General features: G+C 35.8%; 1 protein-coding gene across 8 annotated transcripts in view; it reads right to left on the bottom strand.

Moving 5' to 3' along the window:
• Window positions 1-22678, bottom strand: part of LOC145681280 (serine/threonine-protein kinase DCLK1-like) — a 360318-nt gene that overhangs the window by 19397 nt on the left and 318243 nt on the right. For 7 of the 8 annotated variants that reach the window (XR_014130756.1, XM_081752902.1, XM_081752899.1 and 4 more), the window contains 3 exons: window positions 19305-19451; window positions 16784-16930; window positions 15633-15875 (listed from right to left, as the gene is read on the bottom strand). Coding sequence is in view for 6 of the 8 variants with exons in the window: in XM_081752902.1 (XP_081609028.1) it covers window positions 15633-15875; window positions 16784-16930; window positions 19305-19451 (537 nt within the window). In the remaining 2 variants the exon portion in view is untranslated. Of the gene's footprint in view, window positions 1-5141; window positions 5259-10747; window positions 10829-15632; window positions 15876-16783; window positions 16931-19304; window positions 19452-22678 lie in introns of all 8 variants that reach the window. The other variant, XR_014130757.1, reaches the window with a different exon arrangement.

Genomic DNA, 22678 nt, shown 5'->3' with positions numbered 1-22678 from the left:
TCATTTTGAGTTTAACGTCCCGTTCAGCAGCGAGGCTATATGAGACGTGGACCTACTGATTAACGTGGAATCCGAACCACATGAGCTCCCGCCGGGAATCGAACCCGGGACTCCCACGCCAAAGGCGCGTACGCTAACCGCTTAGCCACGGAGGAGCTTGATAAACTTTTAGTCTAGCAGTAATATTTATGATAGGGTGTTGGAAAGACACACTAAAATCGAATATAACACAAGTCGTACATATGGGTTTCTGGTACTTCGGTGGCAGTGTGGTTGTTTAAATGCATCATAATGATGTAATGAGTGTGTGAAGATTAGATAGGATAAGATTCATGAGGTTACAACGGTATATTGTTAATGATATTGTCAATCTGTACCTATTTTGTCAATATATGATCAGAAGCGCAATAACCAAACATATATATAGTTAAAAGAGAAAACAAGTAATTAATCGGTTGTCATGGAAAAATATGGTAAACTTTATTATTGACATAATATACACGGAATGGATGGCTGTAGATGTAATATGTTTGTATAGACAGAAGAATAAATCAACTATAACAGGATACGACTCAGATGATTTCGAAGGATAAAAAAATGGTTAGTAGTTATTAGTTGATATGTTTATTGTAATAACTTGGTGATCTAAAGATAGATTAACGAATTAGGGCTAAAGTGTTTTTTTTTTTTTTTTTTTTTTCGCTTTATCTGGTGCCATAAAACCCGGGATTCGACTAAAAAGTTCTGAATACAAGTAAGGACGAGGTATATTTGCAAACATATATCCCTTTTTATGAGTTTCACTGTTTTAAGAAGTGGAAGGAAAATACAAAGAACTAGTGATATGCAGAATCCTGACGTAATGGACGTACCAAGTACTTTAGTGGAAAGTACACCCGAATGTGGTCAGGTTGATCTTGTTAGCACGATCAGTCAATTGCTAACTGTTAAACTGGAACAAATACAAAAAACGAATGATGAAAAGATGGAACAGATGCAAAAATCGAATCAACTACTAACTGTTAAGCTAGAACAAATACAAAAATCGAGTGATGAAAAGTTCGAACAATTATTGACTCAACACAAATCATTTTAACCCTAATTCGTTAATCTATCTTTAGATCACCAAGTTATTACAATAAACATATCAACTAATAACTACTAACCATTTTTTTATCCTTCGAAATCACCTGAGTCGTATCCTGTTATAGTTGATTTATTCTTCTGTCTATACAAACATATTACATCTACAGCCATCCATTCCGTGTATATCATGTCAATAATAAAGTTTACCATATTTTTTCATGACAACCGATTAATTACTTGTTTTCTCTTTTAACTATATATATGTTTGGTTATTGCGCCTCTGATCATGTATTGACAAAATCGGTACAGATTGACAATATCATTAACAATATACCGTTGTAAGGTTCTACCGGGTGCTGTTCTCCATTCCCACTCAATGCCATTGAGGAACGAAATTAGGAATAAACGATTCTATGCACTTCACGACTGAACTGTTTATAGGGTTGGAAAGTGTTAACGAGATGATCTCGAGGTATATTAAGGGATTATGTGGAGCAACAAATACGGATTCCCCGAATAGCTAAGCTAGTGTAGGAGGCATCTTTATATGGTACAACTTCTTTAATAAGTGGAGGAATTGCACGATGTTAATTAGGATTGACGTAAACGTCAATTTCAAGCCTCCGTTCTTGAGGTTGGTTTAAAGGGATAAGTTTTGCCGATAGATGGCACTACAGTCTTCGTATCTCTCCCATGTATTTTTTACCTTTCACGAAAATTCACGATTTCTCTTACAAATTTCAACCTACAGACTTCAGATTTTTAGAAAAGGAACTTCATAATCTATCTAAGGCAATAATCCGTGCCGATTTTTTTTATTTAAAATTTTCTTCATTGTTGAAATGGTTTGATTGTTGAAATGGATATCCAAACCTTTAACAATGGAACTGGTTCAACAATGAAGAAAATTCTAAATAAAAAATCGGCATGGGTTGTCCCTTTAATAGGTTATGAAATTCCTTCTCCAAAAATTTGAAGTCTCTAGGTTGAATTTTGTAAGAGAAATTGTAAATTTTCTTGGAAGGTAAAAAATACATGGGAGAGATACGAAGATTGTAATGACATCTATTTGCAAAACTTGTCCCTTTACACTAACCTTAAGTTTAATTTCCACATTAAGGAAGGAATGGTATGGTTTGGGGAAAAAAAATGAATTTGCTCTTTAAGGACTGTAGAAATGATTACTCTAATGCTGGCTTATTAGGGAAACGTAATCTATGGATCGAGCCAAAGGAAAAATTTATGCGGCGATGAGTGAAGAAGTTGCTCCAGGTACCCCATGAATGGACTGGTGTGTGAGAAACATGTGAGTACCCGTAGTTGTGGACTTACATTTAAGATAACCTAATAAGCTATCTTAGGTTATTAGGTTATCTAAATTTAAGTACATTTACATTTTCGAACGTAAACGTACATTTTCGAACGTAAACGTATATTTACGTTCGTACATTTTCGAACGTAAACCTGTTCATGATCAAAACATGATTAGAAATAAGTGCTGGACTCATGAGTTTCGATCCATATACAGGGTGTTTCAAAACAACACCGACAATGTTTGAGAGGTGGTTCCTGACATCAAAATAAGACGAAAAGTATAGACCAACCTGGGTGCACAAATGCATCCTTTCGGAATTATAGGCTGCCGAAAACATGAAAAATTAACTTTAAAGGTTCATAGCTCCAAAACTATGGGACCTACCGCAGACGGGTCAAGACTCTACTTAGGAACTAATGTGTGTTCTATCCAAAAATACATGTTTCAGAATTCTAAGGTACTCACGCAACAATTTTTGTACAGGCAGTTTGGTTACGGGTATATAATCTGAAGTATTCACTAACTACCTCTATAAAAGTTGCTGCAAAAGTACTGTAGGATTCTGAAGCATGTATTTTTGGATAGAGCATATATTAGTTTCTTAGTAAAGTCTTGACCCGACTACGGTAGGCAAAATAGTTTTGGAGCTATGGACCTTTAAAGTTCATTTTATCACGTTTTCGGCAGCCTATAACTCCGAAAGGAAGCATTTGTGCACCCAGGTTGGTCTATACTTTTTGTCTTATCTTGGTGTCAGGAATCACCTCCCAAACGTTGTCGGTGTTGTTTTGAAACACCCTGTATTTAGGTATTTTCAAGGCCGTTGAGGGCACTTAGAATAATGATGTATAATGAAATGAAATATGGTAAGAGTGCCTGGACATAAAATATGAGATGATAGTGAAGGAAAGCGAAGACACTTTCCAGTGGCGTTATAAAGTACCAAAATGAACTTATCTTCGTGGATTATGATATTTGTGGATTTCAGGAATTTAGAATTTTGATGTTTTCGGAGTAAGAAATAAGATGGTGGTTTAGGAAAGCACCCCCTCCCCCCCCAAGTGAACCTTGGTTATCCTAGTAAAACTCGACTTTACGTGAGATCATGACTGAGATCATTCTTGAGATGTGTACATGTATAACAGATACAGTTGAAAAGCTGTTATAAGGTTCGAAACAAGTAATCAGAGGAACTGGAGACCACTGCGGTTGAATCTTTATTGGCAGATCGGATGATGATGGGATTAGAACGCAATTTGAATATAATCTTGTGTTCGGGAAATGTGATACTGTGATTCGGGAGGGTGTTCGGGAAACGGGATCAGCAATGAATTTAGAAATGTACATGTTTCCAGTGGTTGGTCGGTAGAAAGTGGAAGCTTTCTTCGAAAACTGGAGGAAAAAAAATTTCTGCGGCTCTGTGTGACGGCATCGTATCTATTGGGTGAATGGACAGTAATAATAGCAATGTTATGTCGCACGCAAAGGCAAGAAATCAAAATGGAATTCAGCTTGACTTATTGTACAGAAGGACGAAGTAATGTTGTAATTCTTCCCACTCAGTATCGTCAGGCAATTAGAGCTATCTGAATTAGGAAGTAGCGAAACCATATCTACAAAGTCACAAATAATGGCAAAAAAGTAGGTATATTCACTACACATCATGCAACATCTTTCTCTTTTAATACTGAAAATTGTGAAATAAATCAGGGTCAGTTATAAATAGATTCCAAGTCCTGTTAAGTCGAACAGTTTTATTTTATTTTACTTACTTTTAATTCTGATTCCTCAAATTCTTTATACTTTCAAGCTTAAAGCTTTTCCCTCGAGCTTAGATCACAGACGATAAAAAAGGGGTGTAAAAGTAATATAATACATCAAGGAAATAGAACGAAATGGACTCACCGGGGTAAAGCAGTAGAGAAAAACCTTATCAACTACTGCCAGTCACCAGTTAAATCCCCAGTTAAGCCCGTTCCCTTATTAGTGTCGCTTTCAATAGACATGAACCTACAGCTTAGCGTGGAATCCGAACCACATGAGCTATCACAGGGAATCGAACCAGGACCTCCTGCACCTGCCAACCAAATAGCCCCGAGGGAACTCTTATATTTTCCTGACTATTTACCTCTGATCTTACCATCCGCGAACAAGGCTCCAAGGGAGAGCACAGAGCTTGGAAGTGCAAGAAATTTTCAGGGGGAAAATGTAATCTTTCAGTTTAACGCCCCACGATTATGCCCTTTCGGCTAAAGGAGGCGGATAATTAAGGCAAGTGAATGATGATGGAATGACAATGTAGGAGGAAACTGGGTACCACGAGAAAACCCACGGACACGATGTGGTTCACCATAAACTTATTTGACCGGGGATTGAACCAGGAACCCCATGCACCAGAGGTAAGGTCTTTACCACTGAGCCAACGTGCCCAGGAATTTTTAGAGTTGGAATTTAAAGAAAGTAAACGATTGTTAAAATTCCTGGAAGAGCTTTGTCATATTTCTGAAGTTTTATTTTAATTCGTTCTTGATGAAGCTAGACTTCTGAAAAATCCGAGCTCAGTCTGAAAGATGATATTCAATATTTTTTTAATCTGATCTGATTTTTTTTTTTTTTAATAAAAAGCAAAACATCTTGTTTATATATTATCAGATTTTGGTTGATTTTCTGTTCTATATGTCTTATATTACATACAGGTGTTTAAAACTCATGTCAACTGACTACAAGATACTGTACTCACATAAAATATTGGTCACACACTATCACAAAACATATTTTTTCTTCTTTCTTCTTGTATTTCAAAAGTAAAAAATCCTAACAATGGTATTTGGAAGTTAAGCGAGGACAAAACAGTTCACTAAAAAAGTATAAACGCGATGTTACTTAACGTATTGCATCCTAATATAATAAATAAATAAAACAAATTAGAGGTAATCGTTACAAATCCAATACGGTTAAACTACAATCTAGTCCAGTTATTTCCAAACACTATCAGAAAATACAAGCTAATCCTAGACACTAAATAAATAGGAGTCACAGGGACATCTTTAAAACGGATCTCTTAAAACTGAAAGGTGTAACTATGATTCCTGAAAATACCTTGTACTTTCTAGTTTTCGGATTCTCCCTTAGATCCTTGTTCACAGATGATAAAAACAGAGGAAAAATAATAAAATCATCAGAAAAATAAAAGTAACGGACTCACCAGGATAGGACAGTGCAAAGAACACCTCGTTTTCGATGCCAGTCACACGTAGAATGGTGGAGCAGCACACTGTGAAATGGCGGGCTCAATTTGTGTGTTCTTTTGTTGAGGAAGAAAAGGTTGCCAGCTCATGTTAATGTTGTACCAATGTTGTATGTACTTTTTAATTACTGTTTCAGACTCTTTGCTTAACCAACCCTTGTCTAAGTGAAGCTTATAGATAAATCTAGTGTTAAGCTTCGCTTTTTTAAAAAAGGAAAATATAGAAGTTTTCAAAGCAATCTTTCTATTTCATTTTCGGAACAAGTAAAATTCTTAAATCAGTATATTTTTAAAAAAGATTTTCGAAAGTCCTCAAATTGGATGCTCTGCTTTAGCATCTATAGGTGTCCTTTGATTCGTGCTTTTTAAGTTTCTTTCAGTCATACCTATATACACCTTGAGGCAACTGCATTTTATCTAGTAATCTCCTGATTTTTCATTGGATCGGTGTAACAACTCAAATTGAGTAATATTCTTTTCCAAAGTCTTAGGGGTTTCAATAGTGTGTGATATTTTCTCTTGTTTTTATCCTTCGTGAACAAGGCTTTAGGGGACAGCCGGAAGCTAAAAAGTACAAGGTAGTTTTAGGAATCACAATTACATGTGTGTAAAATGATTGTTCCTTAGGTTGTTACTGTATTATCTAAAACTCAAAGGTTGAGAGCCAGAGCGGATTATTTCCACTCACGATTAAAGCTGAAGTAACACAGTCTCGCTACTGTATTATAATGCTTATTACTTGTAAAAGCTTTTCATGTCCAGAAATATATCTCGAATAATACATACTGTACATTCGCTCTATAAAGGCAAACTGTTTACTTCTCAAAAGTTGGATGTAAATGCGTAAGGATACGAAATAGTATTAAGTGATTAATTTTAAAATTTAAAATATGTACTACTTTACCTATTTGTTAATCTATATGTTATTTTCACCATATCTAGAAAAATTTAACGGGAAATGGATAAATACAGCATATCAAGTGGTCTGATTGTTTTTATTTATTTATATAAATATCAACTTTAACTAACAGCGTTCCAACAATTAGTCCTAGAGAAAACATTCTCAGGACCGAGACACAATAATTAGAATTTCCGTACAGTTTGCTATACCTGATCTTCACTTTGGCCACAAAAGCTCCTAACTGGCCTCTCCAAGTCACAATGTCAACACCCATACCGTTCCACTCGAGGGCACTTCGGAGCGACGGGAAAACCACTGATCTTTTGTGAAAGACTCGCTTCTATCTTTGTCGGATATTTTAAGCAGGGGGTGCTCTTAACCTATGTCTCGAACCTCTACTTTCACGCTCTCTTCACAGTGACGTCACCAGCGAGGAACTTAGAGCTTGTCGTCTGCTTGGCGCGCGAAGATTTGCTAGTAAGACCACAAACAATTCTTTATTTATTTTGGGTTTTTGCTATGTTGAATTGTGTTGCTTGCTTTTCTAGTGGTGTACGTGGACGAATATTATTTAATAGAGAAAAGGTCTATATCTCGGAAGATTTCTTTACGTGGGCTTGGCTGTACAGGCATGCAATATTGCAAGATAGTGTGAACTTGAGTACGTGTGTACATATGTATTTTTACGTGTATTTGTCTTTCATCCCCAAGTGTTCCACATTATAGAATTAGGGATGTACCGATATATCGGTATCGGTAATATCAGCCACTTTTGGGAGTATCGGTATCGGCATTGGCAAATAAACACCGATATTTACCGATACATTTTTCAAACTATTTTCAGTTTGTTTAATATTAACAGTGACACTTATATTTCATCGGTTTCTTTTAGAGTTAAAAGTTGTTTTAAATTAAATTATTATCAATTGTACAATCAATCGATTTCTGTATGCATGTATACTTCTTTGGTTTGCTCTATTCATACCCAACTGATAGTTTTAGTCCCTCCATGCCAAAATAGTGAAGAAAAGACAAAGGTCCTCAGTCAGGATCATAGACACGTGAAGAAAATTTTCTAGGGGGAGCCGATTTCCCGATTTCAAAGTAAAATAAAGTAAGTTTATTTTCCTTATTCTTTTTCATAAATTTCTATGTATGAATGAAGTTCATAATTTAAAATTATTTTTCGATATTTTTTCTGCTTATTGGTCCTCTAAATGTTTATTTGAGTTAGAAATCAGAATAAAACTCCGGGACGTCGTGTGGGTAGAACAGGTGGGGTGATTGCCCCACGCCTTGCACCACAGAATGGAAGAGTTTGACCGTTGAGGAAAACTAGCAGGTTAACTATTTCTAATTCATTGTTGAGATTAGTGTTGTCCACGAGACGAGACCGAGGCGAGAAATGATTCGCCTCGTCTGCAATTCGAGACGAGAAGAATCTTTAAAATTCATTTAAAATAAAAAATATGGGAGTTCTCGTCTCGTTTACGAGGCAAGATGAGAAACTTCACCGAGTCTCATTGGCAACACGAGTTCACCCAAGCATTAAACCTTAAATACCGGTTTAGTGCTGCATGGTTCATCGTGAAAAAAAAAAAAAAAAAAGAAAATTAAAAAAACTATAAATTGATAAAGTGATTGTAAGAACGCAATTAAGAGCATTCAAAGATACATAAGTCATTACACAATATACTCCAATAATACATATGGTTTAAATGTTGTTATATCTCATCCTTCGTGGATCTCTCGTGACTTTAGGAACTCAGGACAAATTTTATACACAAATTTATACAAGAGGCTAGAGAAACTTCGAGGCGAGAAGAAAAGAGCTTTTTTCGAAAATCGATTCTACAAGACGAGAAAATCTAATTTCTCGTCTCGTCTAGATTCGTAACACTAGTTAGCATACAAATATTTAGATATAAACCAAATACATTTTTCCGGACTGTGTACTATTAATGTCACGAAGTGCAATCATAGCGTCAACAATGGTTACATTGAATATAATCTGTGATGGATAGTCGACATGACGTTTAAAACGGATGAGTTCCGTTTTAATAATCATGTGGAGAAAATATGAATTGGCGATTTTAAACTTTAAGCCTGAGTGCCGTATATTGAACAAAATAAATTGCTAGGTATCAAAGGGCTTCCGCAACTGAATGCATTTACGATCAATTATTAATATTCTTATTCTTATTCTTATTCTTCTTATTATTATTATTATTGTTATTATCCATGGTTTTAAGTATTTATTGAGATATTCTTATCAGTGATCACAAAGTAATCTATTTATGCCGGGTGTGGAACTCACCTTATCATTGGTTCTGCAATTACTTTAACTCCAGGCACCGAAAATTTCAGAGATTACTCTGGTAAAACACATATTTATCTGCAACTTTGCTTAAATACATTCACAGCAACATTTCAGATATAAATACATTTAAAATGTAATTATAATTCAACAATTATCTATCTCATCAAAAAATAAATAAATGATCATGCAACACAAGTACATCGTTAATTTTCCATAATATAAATTGCGTTAAGAAGATGTTCTATTTATTGCTGGCTTATTTATTATTTATTTATTTATTTAATTGTAGTTTGTGTGTAGGAGAATGTTGTAACAGCGAAAATGTTATGCATAAAGAAAGAAAAAAGACATTCTGGCTGCTTCGTACACCTCTATACCTACTTGCTGCTCCTCGCTGGTGACGTCACGCAAAACGAGGAGCGAAGCGTCTGTGCGTATAGCTCAACCTTTCCTTAGTAACCTTGATTTTAAGCTCATTTACACTTCTCAAAGTAGAGGGCATTGGGGTTCTTGTTTAACTACCTTCTTACCATGCCCATAACTAGGGAGTGGCCACGAGGGCATGAGCCCTCTTGCACTAAGTTATTTGTGCAATGAAACCAAGTTATTTGTTGGTATGTATACATTAATGTAAGGTGAACTCAACTCAGCTCCCAAAAAGCGATTTCGCCACACACACACACCCTCTAACTCGAATGTGCTAGCTACGGGCCTGCTTCTTATGCACAGTAAGAAAAAAGAGATGTATACGCGTACTTTTATATCATATGAAGTTGAGTGAATTATGTCAATAAATAGTGGATCATGCAATTAATTGGCGAATGAAGATATATATGCATGTATGTATAAAAGTTAAGACGAAAATTTGCTCGGAAAATCCTACTAGGTAAATGGATTGCCTTTGTCTGAGTTAATAAGTTGTTAGAAAACCTGAGGAAGGGCTTTAAAGAATATGGAATGAAAATAAATGTTGGAAAAACAAAAGCCATGGTGATTGGAACGAAGCGGTCTGTGTCAAATATAAAAGTGGGAGGGGAGAAAATAGAACAAGTGAATAGTTTTCAATATCTGGGTAGTATTCTTAGTAATGACATGAAGTGCGAACGTGAAATAAAAGCAAGGATAGGAATGGCGAAAGAAGCCTTTAGGAATAAGAGAAGTTGAATAATAAAGAGTTGAGTAAAAGACTTACAAAATGCTTCGTGTGGACCGTATGGAGCGGAAATATGGACATTACATAAAAATGATGAAAAAGACTGGAAGCCTTCGAAATGTGGGTGTGAAGAAGAATGGAAAAATTAGTTGGATCGAGCGGAAAATGAATGAGAGGGTGGCAGAAATGGTGGGGGATAAAAGAACACTTTTAGATATTATTAGGAAGAGGAAGAGAAACTGGTTGGGACATTGCCTAAGAAGAGATTGTATCATGAGGGACGTCCTAGAGGGTATGGTAGTGGGAAAGAGAGGGAGGGGGCGAAGGAGACTACAATTAATGGATGATATGAAAACAGAAAGATCATACGTGAAGACGAAGAGGTTAGCGGAGGACCGTGGATCATGGAAGCTTCTCAGCTGCGGCAAGTGATCTGCCAATAAGGGCAGAATACCTATGATGATGATGATGATTGAATTTTACCACCAACGTTCATTTTGGTCTCGTTATTGTCGGAGTTCAGATATATATATATTTTTACTAGATTAATAATAATAATAATAATAATAATAATAATAATAATAATAATAATAATAATAATAATAATAACTTCTGACTTTATTTTTATTTTCTTACTTCCGTAGTGCGTTTTCCTACGTGTCTGTATTCTATTAGAACAAGAGCGCTATTTACGTATTAAAATTAAGAACTATCAACTATCTCACCTTTTCCCGTTTTTTCTTGTCAATACGTAATTTAAATTTTCTCATCAGGTTTCTTGGTTTAATTTCAATTCCCTTTATTACCTGAAAACATGTATTGTACAATATTTTATTTATATTAATAAATGCTATGCATTAACTTAATAATTCTATGTATATCATATTTTCCAGTAGCGTGTTCATCCGTAATTTATTTCACACTTCTGTTTTACCAGCGTTTAATGCGCTATCTCTATAAACATTTAAGACTTTCCTATCAACAAGTTTACACTTGAAGGAGGGCCAATGGCAAAATACCTATTTCCGGTGTAAGGGCGCCTGTTTTGATACCAGTTCATATGAACGTGTGGTAAATATACCGTACCTGTGAATCTTTTTGGGGCATTCCTATTTTGTTACTTCACCAATTTTTTTGAAAATGATTATCAATTTGGATTTTTCATCTATCCCTTTTAGCTCACAGGGCATAATCGTAGATATTAAAATAATCTTTATGTAGTTTTACAAAATTAAATCACGTAATTAGATATTATAAAATTACTTTCATAAGACATAAGTTCCGGGCAAGCTGGGCTATGATTCTCAGTGCTCCAGGCAAGCAAAGAGAGGTTGGAGTCCTGCAAAGCTGCAGGCAAGCTAGGCGGTAAGGAAAACCATATAACTCCACGCAAGCTAGATGGTTGTGAGTAGGAATCTCTCATAGCTCTATACAAGATAAGAAAGGGGTTGAGTTCCCACAAAGCTCCAGGCAAGCTGAGTGGGCAACAGGCCTCAAAGCTCCAGGCAAGCTTAGTGGAAGAAGGTTAGTGTTCTCAGCGCTCCAGGGAAGCTAGGCGGGAAGCAAAACCATAAAGCTGCATGCAAGGTAGATGGTTGTGAATAGGAATCTCTCATAGCTCTATGCAAGATAAGAAAGGGATTGAGTTCCCACAAAGCTCCAGGCAAGCTGTGAGGGCAGGAGGCCTCAAAGCTCCAAGCAAGCTAGGAGGCTTGGGTTAGGTTAGAATCTCTCAGAGCTACAGACAAGTTAGGAGAGGGGAAGTGATAGACCGAAAGTAATGCATGGTGCCTTCTTTTGAGCGGTGGTGGCACTGGAGTTTCTCTTCCATCACATGACCAAGTGATGACGATGATTCTTGTCGTCTTCTTCGTGTAGTAACTTGGAGTAGAAGAGTACGTGGATTTGTTTACAAAATAAAAACACGTGTTGGTCTTTAAAAATACAGACCACGTGTAGGATATTACAATATTAAGAAACATTTATCGATATTTTCAGCGCGTCCGCAGGATTGCGTATGAGCACCCACACCAACAATATTCTTTTTGCAACTTCTTAAGTAAATATGTGGTATGCACGAAAGCTTTAGAATTAATATGAAATGGAATCGCAATACTTGCCCTTCATTTTTCAATGTTTTTCGTTAATTTTCAATCGAAATTACATCACTATTGACATTAGCTCATTGACATGCATCCTTATGATTATGGTTTAGTTCATTTGGGGCTCCCTTCCCCTTTATATAGCCTAAGAAAGATCCACGATTTGAATTGAAAAGTTGTGAGTGTTAACTAACAATTAAAGCTAGCGTCACTTAGGGCGGAGGGAAGCAAAATTCTTCGATTTAACTAGGGTTTCACATTCTTCATTAGTATATGATTATAATATTGGTTAAAATATCGATTAGATATATATCAAACTTAGGGGAGAGAATCTGCCTCCCCTCTGTAGCCCCAAATGATGTTCCTGAGTGGAACACGAATGTGATTGAGTCCGTTTGACGCTTTCCACTACTTATACATTACGATAATAACTTACGAACATGCTATATTTACATTCTACTCTGTGTATTCTGGTACTAATGTCACATGTCTAAGTCAGGTTTCTCAGCCTGGGGGTCGCGAGAGGGTTTCATGGGGATCGCGAAGATAAGCGGAAGCGATAAATATAATTAGAATCTAATACCGGAAAATATTTTTAAATATTAATTTGAATGTTGTTCTAATAGGCATACTTTCATCTCTATACATTCTGTTAAGAATAACAAAAAGGTCTACTAAACATTTTCAACAGGTGCAGAGTTATTTAAAAATCAGTTTAAATGAAAGAGGTACGATATGAAACTACTGAGAACTGTATATTGAAATACCAGAAAAGTACAAATGCAACAAAATCTGCATATTGAAATACAATTAATATTGAAAGCTAGTGTGACATACGTATATATACAAGGGTGATTCAATAATTATTGTCCCTGACCTATAAGTAGTATTATTTTTCCAAAAAGTCTCCTTTCATAGTAATGCACTTCTTCCACCTATGCTATAAAGTCACTATGCCAGCTTCAAAGAAAGTCTCTGGCTGAGCCGTAAGCCATTCCTCCACAGCTTCAAGAACAGCTGCATTTGAGTAAAACTTCTTCCCCTTGAGGTGCTCCTTCAACTTTGGGAACAAATGAGTCTTTAGGGGCGAGGTCGGGTGAGTAGGGAGGATGTTTCAACATATCAAAACCAGCAGCATGAATTGCTGCACCAGTAAAATGACTTTTGTGGGCCGGAGCATTATCTTGGTGGAACAGCACTGTTCGCTGCAACATCCTGCGCCGTTTTTCCTTGATTGCTTCGCGTAACTTAGTGATTAGGGCTGCATAATAGGCCCTCGTGATAGTGTGTCCAACCTCCAGGTAGTCAATAAGGAGCACACCCTTCGCATCCCCAAAAAATGTGCCCATAACCTTGCGTGCTGATGCTTGCACCTTGAATTTGCGTGGGGGAGGCGAACTGCTGTGCCACCACTCCATGCTTTGTCGTTTGGACTCGGGATCATAGTGTGGGGCCACGTCTTATCCACTGTCACAAATCTATCACAGAACTGTTTCAGGTCTGCCCCCATAACCTCCAAACCAGCCCTTGAACATCGAACTCTGTTTTTCTGATTTTGGGTACCCATCGCGCTGACACCTTTCTGAATCCCAAGTGTTCATGCACAATGGTTTCCACTGCGCCTACAGAAATGTGCATAATGTCTGCTAACTGTTGCACCGTGATTCGTCTGTCTGCTATAATCGTATTATGCACAGCATCAATGTTTTCTGGGGTGCATGATGTTGGAGGGCCAGCACCAGGGGCCTGTTGAAGCTTTCCCTGCCGCAACGGAAGTCGCGGCACCAGTTCTGAGCCCCAACACACTGATTATGTCCTCATGAATCTCCTTTGGGCTTAACCTCTTTTTCCTGGAGGTACTTGATGACAGCTCGTTGTTTGGTTTTCTCCATTTTTCAAGCTAGATGTCACCTCTAACACCTGAAACGACAAAAAGGAATATTAATATAACAGCTATGGTTCTGAAATTTAGCATATAGGCATCTAAGACATCAGGCTGGGGTCCCTCATCAGCCATCCCAGCTCAAGTATTTTAAATATGCCGGGGACAATAATTATTGAGCCTTCCTCGTATATATATATTTATTTCCAGCAAGCTGGCCATAATGAAGGAAGATTTTTGGTGTGGAATTTTATTTGTTTCCTAAATTTTAAATGTAAACAAGCTGTTTTTAACAGTTTTTGGTGATACTGAACACATACACAACAATGTACCAAATTTTCAACAATATCAGGTAACTCGAAGTGGCGACCTCTCGAAAACTAAAATACTCATTAACTTTTTTAAAACAACTGTCCAGGCTTTTTTAAAACCAAAATTAGAAATATTATAACTTTATTTTTATTATTTTATCATATGACTCAAAATCAAGGGAGTTATGAGGTTTTAAAATTTTCAAACGGCCTCCATTTTGGAACAGTACGAGCGATCGGATTCGATATTTGTAACATGAATGAACTTACGAAATTTGATTTTATTCGCTTTTACGGAAATTACTGCATTCACTATATAAAAGAAATGGATTCTACTATTATAGAAATAGATGGATATCATGAGATCTCCGCAATAGGTATATTAAAAATTCCACACAAGATTATTACAAACCAGAAATTACAAGAGGATCGCTCGCAAGAGGATGTGATAGAATGGGAGTGGTGATAAGAATTGGGTTCAGAACTATGATCTAAGCCAATCAGGGCCTGAGCTATGAACATTTGAAAGTAACTTATTTGAGATTTGCATTTTCCTGAAAATCGGCCAGGTCTTAAACTTCACTTAGAAGAAAGAACAAGGTATTATGTTGCAGAATGGGTCTTGTGGCTAAAAGATTAAAGAAAATATTTTAACAGTTACAATTCAAATCTCGATTCAGGTATATTATAATGGCCAGCTACACATTTTTATTTTCATTCGCGGCTCGGATGGAACTTAATTGCGGGCTGCCATTTCGCCATCACTACCGTAAGGGAATGAAGAGTATATATATATATATATATATATATATATATATATATAAAAATCCTGATTTTTAGGTAATATTCATATTGAGCTATCGGACTAGAATCACGTCTCCTTAAGAGACTTAATCACTGCGAAATTCAAATACCGCTAATTTTACAGCAATTATGTGATTTCTTCAAATAGATAAAAGATAATAAAATGTGAAACAAGAGCGCGCTAGACAATATTATTTTGCATGAGGTACCATTATTACGAGTCACCTAGCAGCTTTCCGTTTGCAGCCATTTAGAAACGCGAAAATAAATGCCAATTTTCTAAATGGCTGGAAATCGAAAACAGATCAGTGAGTTGTAATAACGGTATCTCATGTAAAATAATATTGTCTAGGGCGCTCTTGTTTCACATTTCAATAACCAGTTATCTATTTGAACGTATCACATAATTACTGTAAAATTAGCAGTATTTTAATTTCGCCGTGATGGGACCTCTTAACTCTTCCAATAATACCAGACATACTATTAAAGAGAACTTGGGATATCTACTTACAGAGACCCATGGATGGTCGAGCACTTCTTCCGCCGAGAACCTCATATCAGGATCCACCTGCAGCATGTGAGTGATCAGCTCCTTCGCGGAGTCGGAAACGTCATCCCAATAGGGGGGAGTGAATTCATAGTGACCGCTGAGGATTTGATCGAACAGCTCCTCCTGATTGTTGGTAGCACTCACAAATGGTGGAAATCCACATAGAAGAATGTACATTATCACACCAGCAGCCCATATATCCACCTTAAAAGAACAATATTAATGTATAACAACAATAACAATATATAATTTGTTTCTATCAGAACCTATTGCTCATTTCATATACAAGTGAATCAAGATTTTTTTTTTTAAACTCTGTGTTCCGATTTACAAGATGATAACGATCAACAGAATGGAAGTACATTCGTACCTAGAAATATACTGTGAATGACAGACTGTAATAAAACTCACCAAGCTTTCTAAACCATTTAACAGCACAATGACATTATTACTGTTAATCATGAACAGTTATCACATATACGAGGGAAAGTCAAATAAAAACCTCGAAAACGTACGCTAAAATTGAGAAACAGAGCGCGATTCTCAGCAAAGTTTGCAACCATGATATGCATTATAAGTTTGAAGACCAACAAATACCAACACCAAGCTGGAACAATACGGGACAGTAGAGAAGCATTGTAAAAACGGTGGCATCACTCCATGAAAAATTTTTGAGTGACTATAAAAGGAATACTTATTAAAAAAAAAAAAAAAAAAAAAAAATGAAGGAAACACTACACACGTGTACGTTTAAGATTCAGCTCTTATGTTCCCTGGGGACAGATGTTTGGAAATAATCATCTGCTTATTTCAAGGGCTAATCGGTTTCCTGGTAGCAACAAGTTCGTATACAGTCCCTCATAACACTCAGACATACACTGGATAAAATGGGTTTCAATCCTACCTTCTTTACACTGGATAAAGCGGCAAACTATGATTTAGCCCTTCCCTTGATCATATCCTTGATCCGCGGGTATATATATATATATATATATATATATATATATATATATATATATATATATATATATATATATATATATATATATATATATATATATATATATATATATATATATATATATATACTTGTATTTTGAATACGTACATACCTTCAGACCATATCCTGTTTCTGCTAAAATTTCTGGTGCTACGTATGTTGGAGTCCCACAAACAGTGTACAAGGGCTCTGTAACTTCTTGAGCAAGACCAAAATCACCTAACTTCAGAGACTTTGTACCATCTTTATTCAGAACAACCTGAAAAACACATGCAATGATATAAATATTATGGTTGGTGTTTTTTTTTTTTCCTTATATCATTTATATAGTTTCCTTTATCAAAGTGAGATGTCCGCACACGGGGAAAGTTTATGGAAAATATTTGGACCCCCTCCCCCCTCAGACAACGCTTTTTAATGAAAGTATAATTATGAAAAAAAAAAAAAAAAAAAAAGCAGACACTATTTCTTGCAGAAATTTTCAACCTTTATACTAGGGTATTCAGATTTAGGAAATAAATAAAACGGGACACTCGACATACCAACATAATTTGACAATGCACTTAACGAATTGGGTATAGACATTACGCCATTACTCGCGCCAAGTAATTTTCGACTATTATCTACCTAAGAAACGTTATCGAATATTGAAACCTGGAATTTATTTCGAACCCATCTGTTCGAATTTTTTTTTCTTCGTTTGAAGTTTCTGCCATTCCCCACTCATGTTCCTCTTGGATCCGAATCTTCGTCTCAAAATCTTGTTCTTAAATACTTTCAGTCGACGTTCTTCTCTCAGAGAAGAGAAGGAAATAACCGATTTTATATCACACCAATTCCTCTACTAATGCAAATTCAATCATATACAGAATGAAAAAAATACACAACTGGACCGAGAATCGAACCCGGGTCTTTGGCTTAACGTACCGATGTGTCCGAACTGCCACACATTTTACCACTCTGTAGTCCTCCCCGCTCGTCCAGTGGCTAATGAGCGAGCCTTTAGTGCACGGAGTGCCGGGTTCGATTTCCAGTGGGAGGTTTGAAATTTGAATTCATTACGGTAGTTCTGATTCCACGTTAAAGTGTAGATCCACGTCTTATATAGTCTCGGTGTTGAAAGGATAGACTTTGATCCAACCAACCTAATCTATCACTCAGTAAACTGATGAAGCCTAATCTGATTATGTGGAATATTGTGGTACACAAAAAATTACAGGTAGGCACATTTTACAGCTTCAAATTTTTCTGTTATTATTGCTGTTATGCTTTATTCGCCTATTATGCTGATAATGTACCTCTAAACATCTAATATTATATTCAATTGAACTCCCTGGTGAGAAGAACGAAATTCTTAAAGCAACGAGCCGGCTACTTTTGAACTGAGTATGTATGAATAACTGACTGCAAGGTTCTATCGTAGTTGTTCCTAACTTTCTTGACTACGTTCACTAGTTATTCAAATATTTCCCCAATCGTCCTCACGACGCCGGGTAGCGCAATGCTAACACCGTCTATGTACTGACCACATACAGCACTGTTTGACTTTCATGATCCCACAGTAATCGAAACCAATCTTATATACAAAGCTAAAAATATGTTTGTTACGTTCCGTATATAAATCCACAACATGGTTTGGCATGCTTCTAAGTGAGAAAGAGACTGTGACTATTTAGAATTATTAAAATTTGTTTTCTAAATGTAAGGGGAGGGGTCGAAATGTATACTAAAAACAGAGTATGTCACGAGTCCCTCAAGGTAAAGGGAACGAACCTGGGTCTATGCACAACTTCCCATTAAAAATAGCGGACACATGGCACAGCTCAACTACGTGGAGCGATAATTGCCTATATACAGTGTCATACTCATCGCAATAATCCCAAGAATTTAAGATTTTGAATTTAGCGTCCTTTTTAGTAGAGAGGTTATATGAGATATGGACCTACAGATTAACATGGGATCAGAACAACATGAGCTCCTGCCGGGTATCGAAACTGGGTCTCCCAAACCAAAGGCGCATATGCTAACCGCTTAGCCACGAGCGAGCTCCTTAAGAGTTAAAAAAAAAGTCAACTCAGTTACGATAGTTTATTTGCCATAGGACTTTTTGACGCGAAATGGTATACTTACTCCGAATCTTTCTTTTTTTTTTTTTTTTTATCCTTTTCACCTTTTTTTTTAAATCTTTCTCAGACTTAAATAAACTGATGATGAGGACATGTTACTCGAAAACGTTCCTCAATTCCTGGGATTATTGCGGTAAGTAAGAAGTATTTTACTTGCTATACGTGTCACAGCATTTTCGAAAATTAAGATAGAAAAAGGAGCTCTAATTTCCCATTTTGAATTTATGAAATGGGAAAAATAAGGGAACAGCTAAAGCATTTAAACTTATATTTTGGAATAGTTGTTATAATTTCATTTCATTTTAAATATGTATTCTAAGTGGAAGAAAGAAGGGTTTAAATGTTTTCCATAAATCGATTCTTGCCATTCCGGAAATTTCAGCTAGAAATAAAAATACTTATTCAATGTTATTTTCTTTGAGTATCATGCATTTCGGAAAACGTAAGTTGAAATTAACCACAACTACATATTATATATCAGACAGCTATTGTACCGAAGCTACTTACAAGTAGATTTTCAGGTTTGATATCTCTGTGTACAATATGCAGCCCATGTAAATAGTGCAGAGCAGAAGCCAAGTTATGGATCATCATGCTGGCATCTCTCTCCGTGTATTTGGTAGCAGACGCAATGGCGTCAAACAAATCACCACCCTGAAACATAAATATATTACACGTTTAATTTATAACATTTCTACAATTTCTGAGTCAGAAGAATTTTATCGTAAATATGAGACTATAGATCAAGTTGTTTTGTCTGAACGGGATGTGTTTTATCTGTTTCAAGTCAAAGAAACCCAACGCACAAAATGGATTATGTTTATGGAGATTTCAAAGTGACACAAAACCTGTTTTTAACGGTATGTAATTTACTTCTATCACTAACTAGAAAAAACATAACTCATAACTATTGTTGCTGCAAATATCTACAGAAAAATTAAATTTTTTACTATTCTTGAGTTGTATTTTGTGGTAGAAGATGGCCCATGTTTTTGGATCAAAAGATCCAATATATTTCAATCAAAATTTTTCTTGTACGCCTTATATTTGGAGAACAACATATAGTGGTAGCCAAACCCAAACTATCACTTAACTCAGTATGATGTGCTTATTCCAAAGAAAATACGAAATAGGGGCCGTTCAAAAATAGCTCCTGATCCGAAAACTTATTATTGGCCAAGATCGCAATCTCTTGATGCATTTTTTTTTTATCATTCCTAAAATTCGTGGCCAAAATCGCAATCTTTTGATCCATTTTTTAGATCATTCCTAAAATTCTTGTTAGGTTTTCAATCAGAATAAGTCAGTGTAGGTATGTTACGTCTTGTTAAAAAAAACAAATCTCTCTAAAGACCGCATTCATTTAAATGTATGCAGACTACATAAGCTTTCCGACTTCGAAATCTTAGAAGTCAAGAAGAGATTTAGGCTTTGATTTTTCCCATATATAAATAAGGATATAACGATTTTAAAAAGAGGTGGCTGGCCAAGATACTTTGAAGAAGCTTCTACACGTACAATAAAACCTGTTTACGATAGCTACAAGTTACCAACTGAGAATATTTTGAACTGTAATATACAAACTTATAAAACAATAACTAATTATTACATATGTATTTTACTTAGTTTGTTATTTCATAAATAATATACAGCAAAAAATATTTCTCAAACATAACAAATCTCTATAAAAAAAAAAAAAAGTTATCTTCGCTATTTATACATCATTATTTAATATAATATTGGTAATGCATTAGTAGCAAGTAATTTTAACAGGCTAATTAGTTCCAATATGGCTATGGCATATTCTTTCCGTCCTACCTATGACGATAGATGTAGATAAGATAGTCAGTGCAAAGAAATACTTCCAATAACTAAGACGTCTTATCTTTTTAAGTGAAGAAACAACAAAAAGTGGCATTTCTTTGTAGATTTCCAAACAATTATATTCACCTTTGTTAGTATTTAAATTGGGAATATTTAAGAAGTAGCAATGTGGATATTTTCTTAGTATCTTAGCTATCAGATTAGTAAACGCGTCCTTAATTGGTCGTACGTGCAGTGCCGTGCTGTGGAAAATCAGCGCCCAGGGCAAAAGTATACGACGGCGCTCCCGTACATATTACTTAGGTCGACAGACCAGCCGCGAAGCGCCACCATGGTGGCGCGAAGCGCAATGAAATTTTCAAAAATAAACTTTGCTTTTCCTTGATTCTGAACACTTTCTATTACTTTTTTCTTCCATTTTATACATGTGCACATGCATTTTCCTAACATGAGTAACATTATAGGACCACTTTCTAAAGCAGGAAGAGGATTTCAGTACATACTAGTTTGTACTGATACAAAATATTCCAAGTAATTTTTCTTCTCTCTTTATTCTTTTCTTTTTCCTCCCGAATTTTGCGCCCCCTTATTACGGTGCCCGGGGCCGTCGTCCCCTCTATATAAAATAAGTTGCAAAACATTTTCTCTTGTATTTAATTTTAGTTGCATTAGTCACTCTTTTGTTTTTATATATTTCTTTAATGTGCATTGAACAAATATCTTATATACAGGGCAAGTCAAAATGGTGGATTTGATTTCAGAAATTTTTCAATGAAACCTAATAGTCATACGTTAATGTGAGCCATGCGTTTCGAAAGATTAACTTTCAAAGTTTAGTCTCCGCCCCAGTGTTTCCAGTTTTTACCGGAAACACTTTTTCTATGTACTTTATTTATCATGTCTCCTTCATTGGGAGCCTCATTCCCCCTACTTGACTCCATGTGATTTCTTCATATGGAGTTTTGTAAAGGATCATGTTTGCGTACCACCATCTTCAACAACATTGGATGACCTACATCTCTGCATTGCTGAATATTGACCGCAACGTGCACCGAAAGGTTTGGCAGAAGATAAAACTATCGGCTTGATGTGTGCCGTGTTACGAGAGGTGCTTACATCGAACACTTGTGATATGTTTGAAGAGAACTTTAATAAGAGTCTTCATCCCGGCATGAGAAACCGTTATCACGACTCACTTATCTGCTTTCCATTTCCAGCCATTTAGAAAATCGGCATTTATTTTCGCGTTTCTAAACAGCTGAAAACTGAAAGCCACTAGGTGACTTGTGATAACGGTACCTCATGCAAAATAATATTGTCTAGGACGCTCTTGTTCCATATTTCAATTATCTTTTATCTATTTGAAGATATCACATAATTACTGTAAAATTAGCGGTATTTTAATTTCGCCGGGATGAAGACTCTTAATAGTTTACCTTTCTTAGTACATGTCTCACAATAACATATACTCATTAGATTTCGCAGAATAAATCTCTGAAATCAGGTTTATCATTTTGACTTGCCCTGTTTAATATATGGAAATCTTATACTTTGTTAACTTACATCCTAACGACATATATATATATATATATATATATATATATATATATATATATATATATATATATATATATCAAAAATCTTGATCACATTTCTTATTAGTTCAGAATCTCCTACAGACCACTACCTTTACAACCTCAGAACATTTCAGGCCACCAACCTTCCTAATGGGTATTGACTGGCAGACTTTAGGATGAGAAATGGGATTTGTGCGTTTATCTTTTTTTCTCTTTCTTTCTTTTCTTTTCTTTTTCTCTTTCTTTCTTTTCTTTTAGTCTTTGCAACATAAATCTCACGATCCTGGAAGTTCTTCAGTAGGAAAAGGTTTCCAACACACGACGAAAATAAAAGATACCAAGAGCATTAATAAAACCGTCCGGACTGGGCTCCCAAATGTCTTGCAATCAGAAAATGAATCGAAAGGTATATTGGCACCGATCTGTTCATAAACTTGCCGACAATAGACATAAATAGTAATAAACAAATCATGCCTCCTT

The sequence above is a fragment of the Thermobia domestica genome, chromosome 3 (genome assembly GCF_964235325.1).
Source record: "Thermobia domestica chromosome 3, izTheDome1.hap1.1, whole genome shotgun sequence".
NCBI classification, from domain to species: Eukaryota; Metazoa; Arthropoda; class Insecta; order Zygentoma; family Lepismatidae; genus Thermobia; species Thermobia domestica.
Note: the sequence above shows the minus strand (reverse complement) of the source record. Positions and strands in the feature narration are given on the sequence as shown.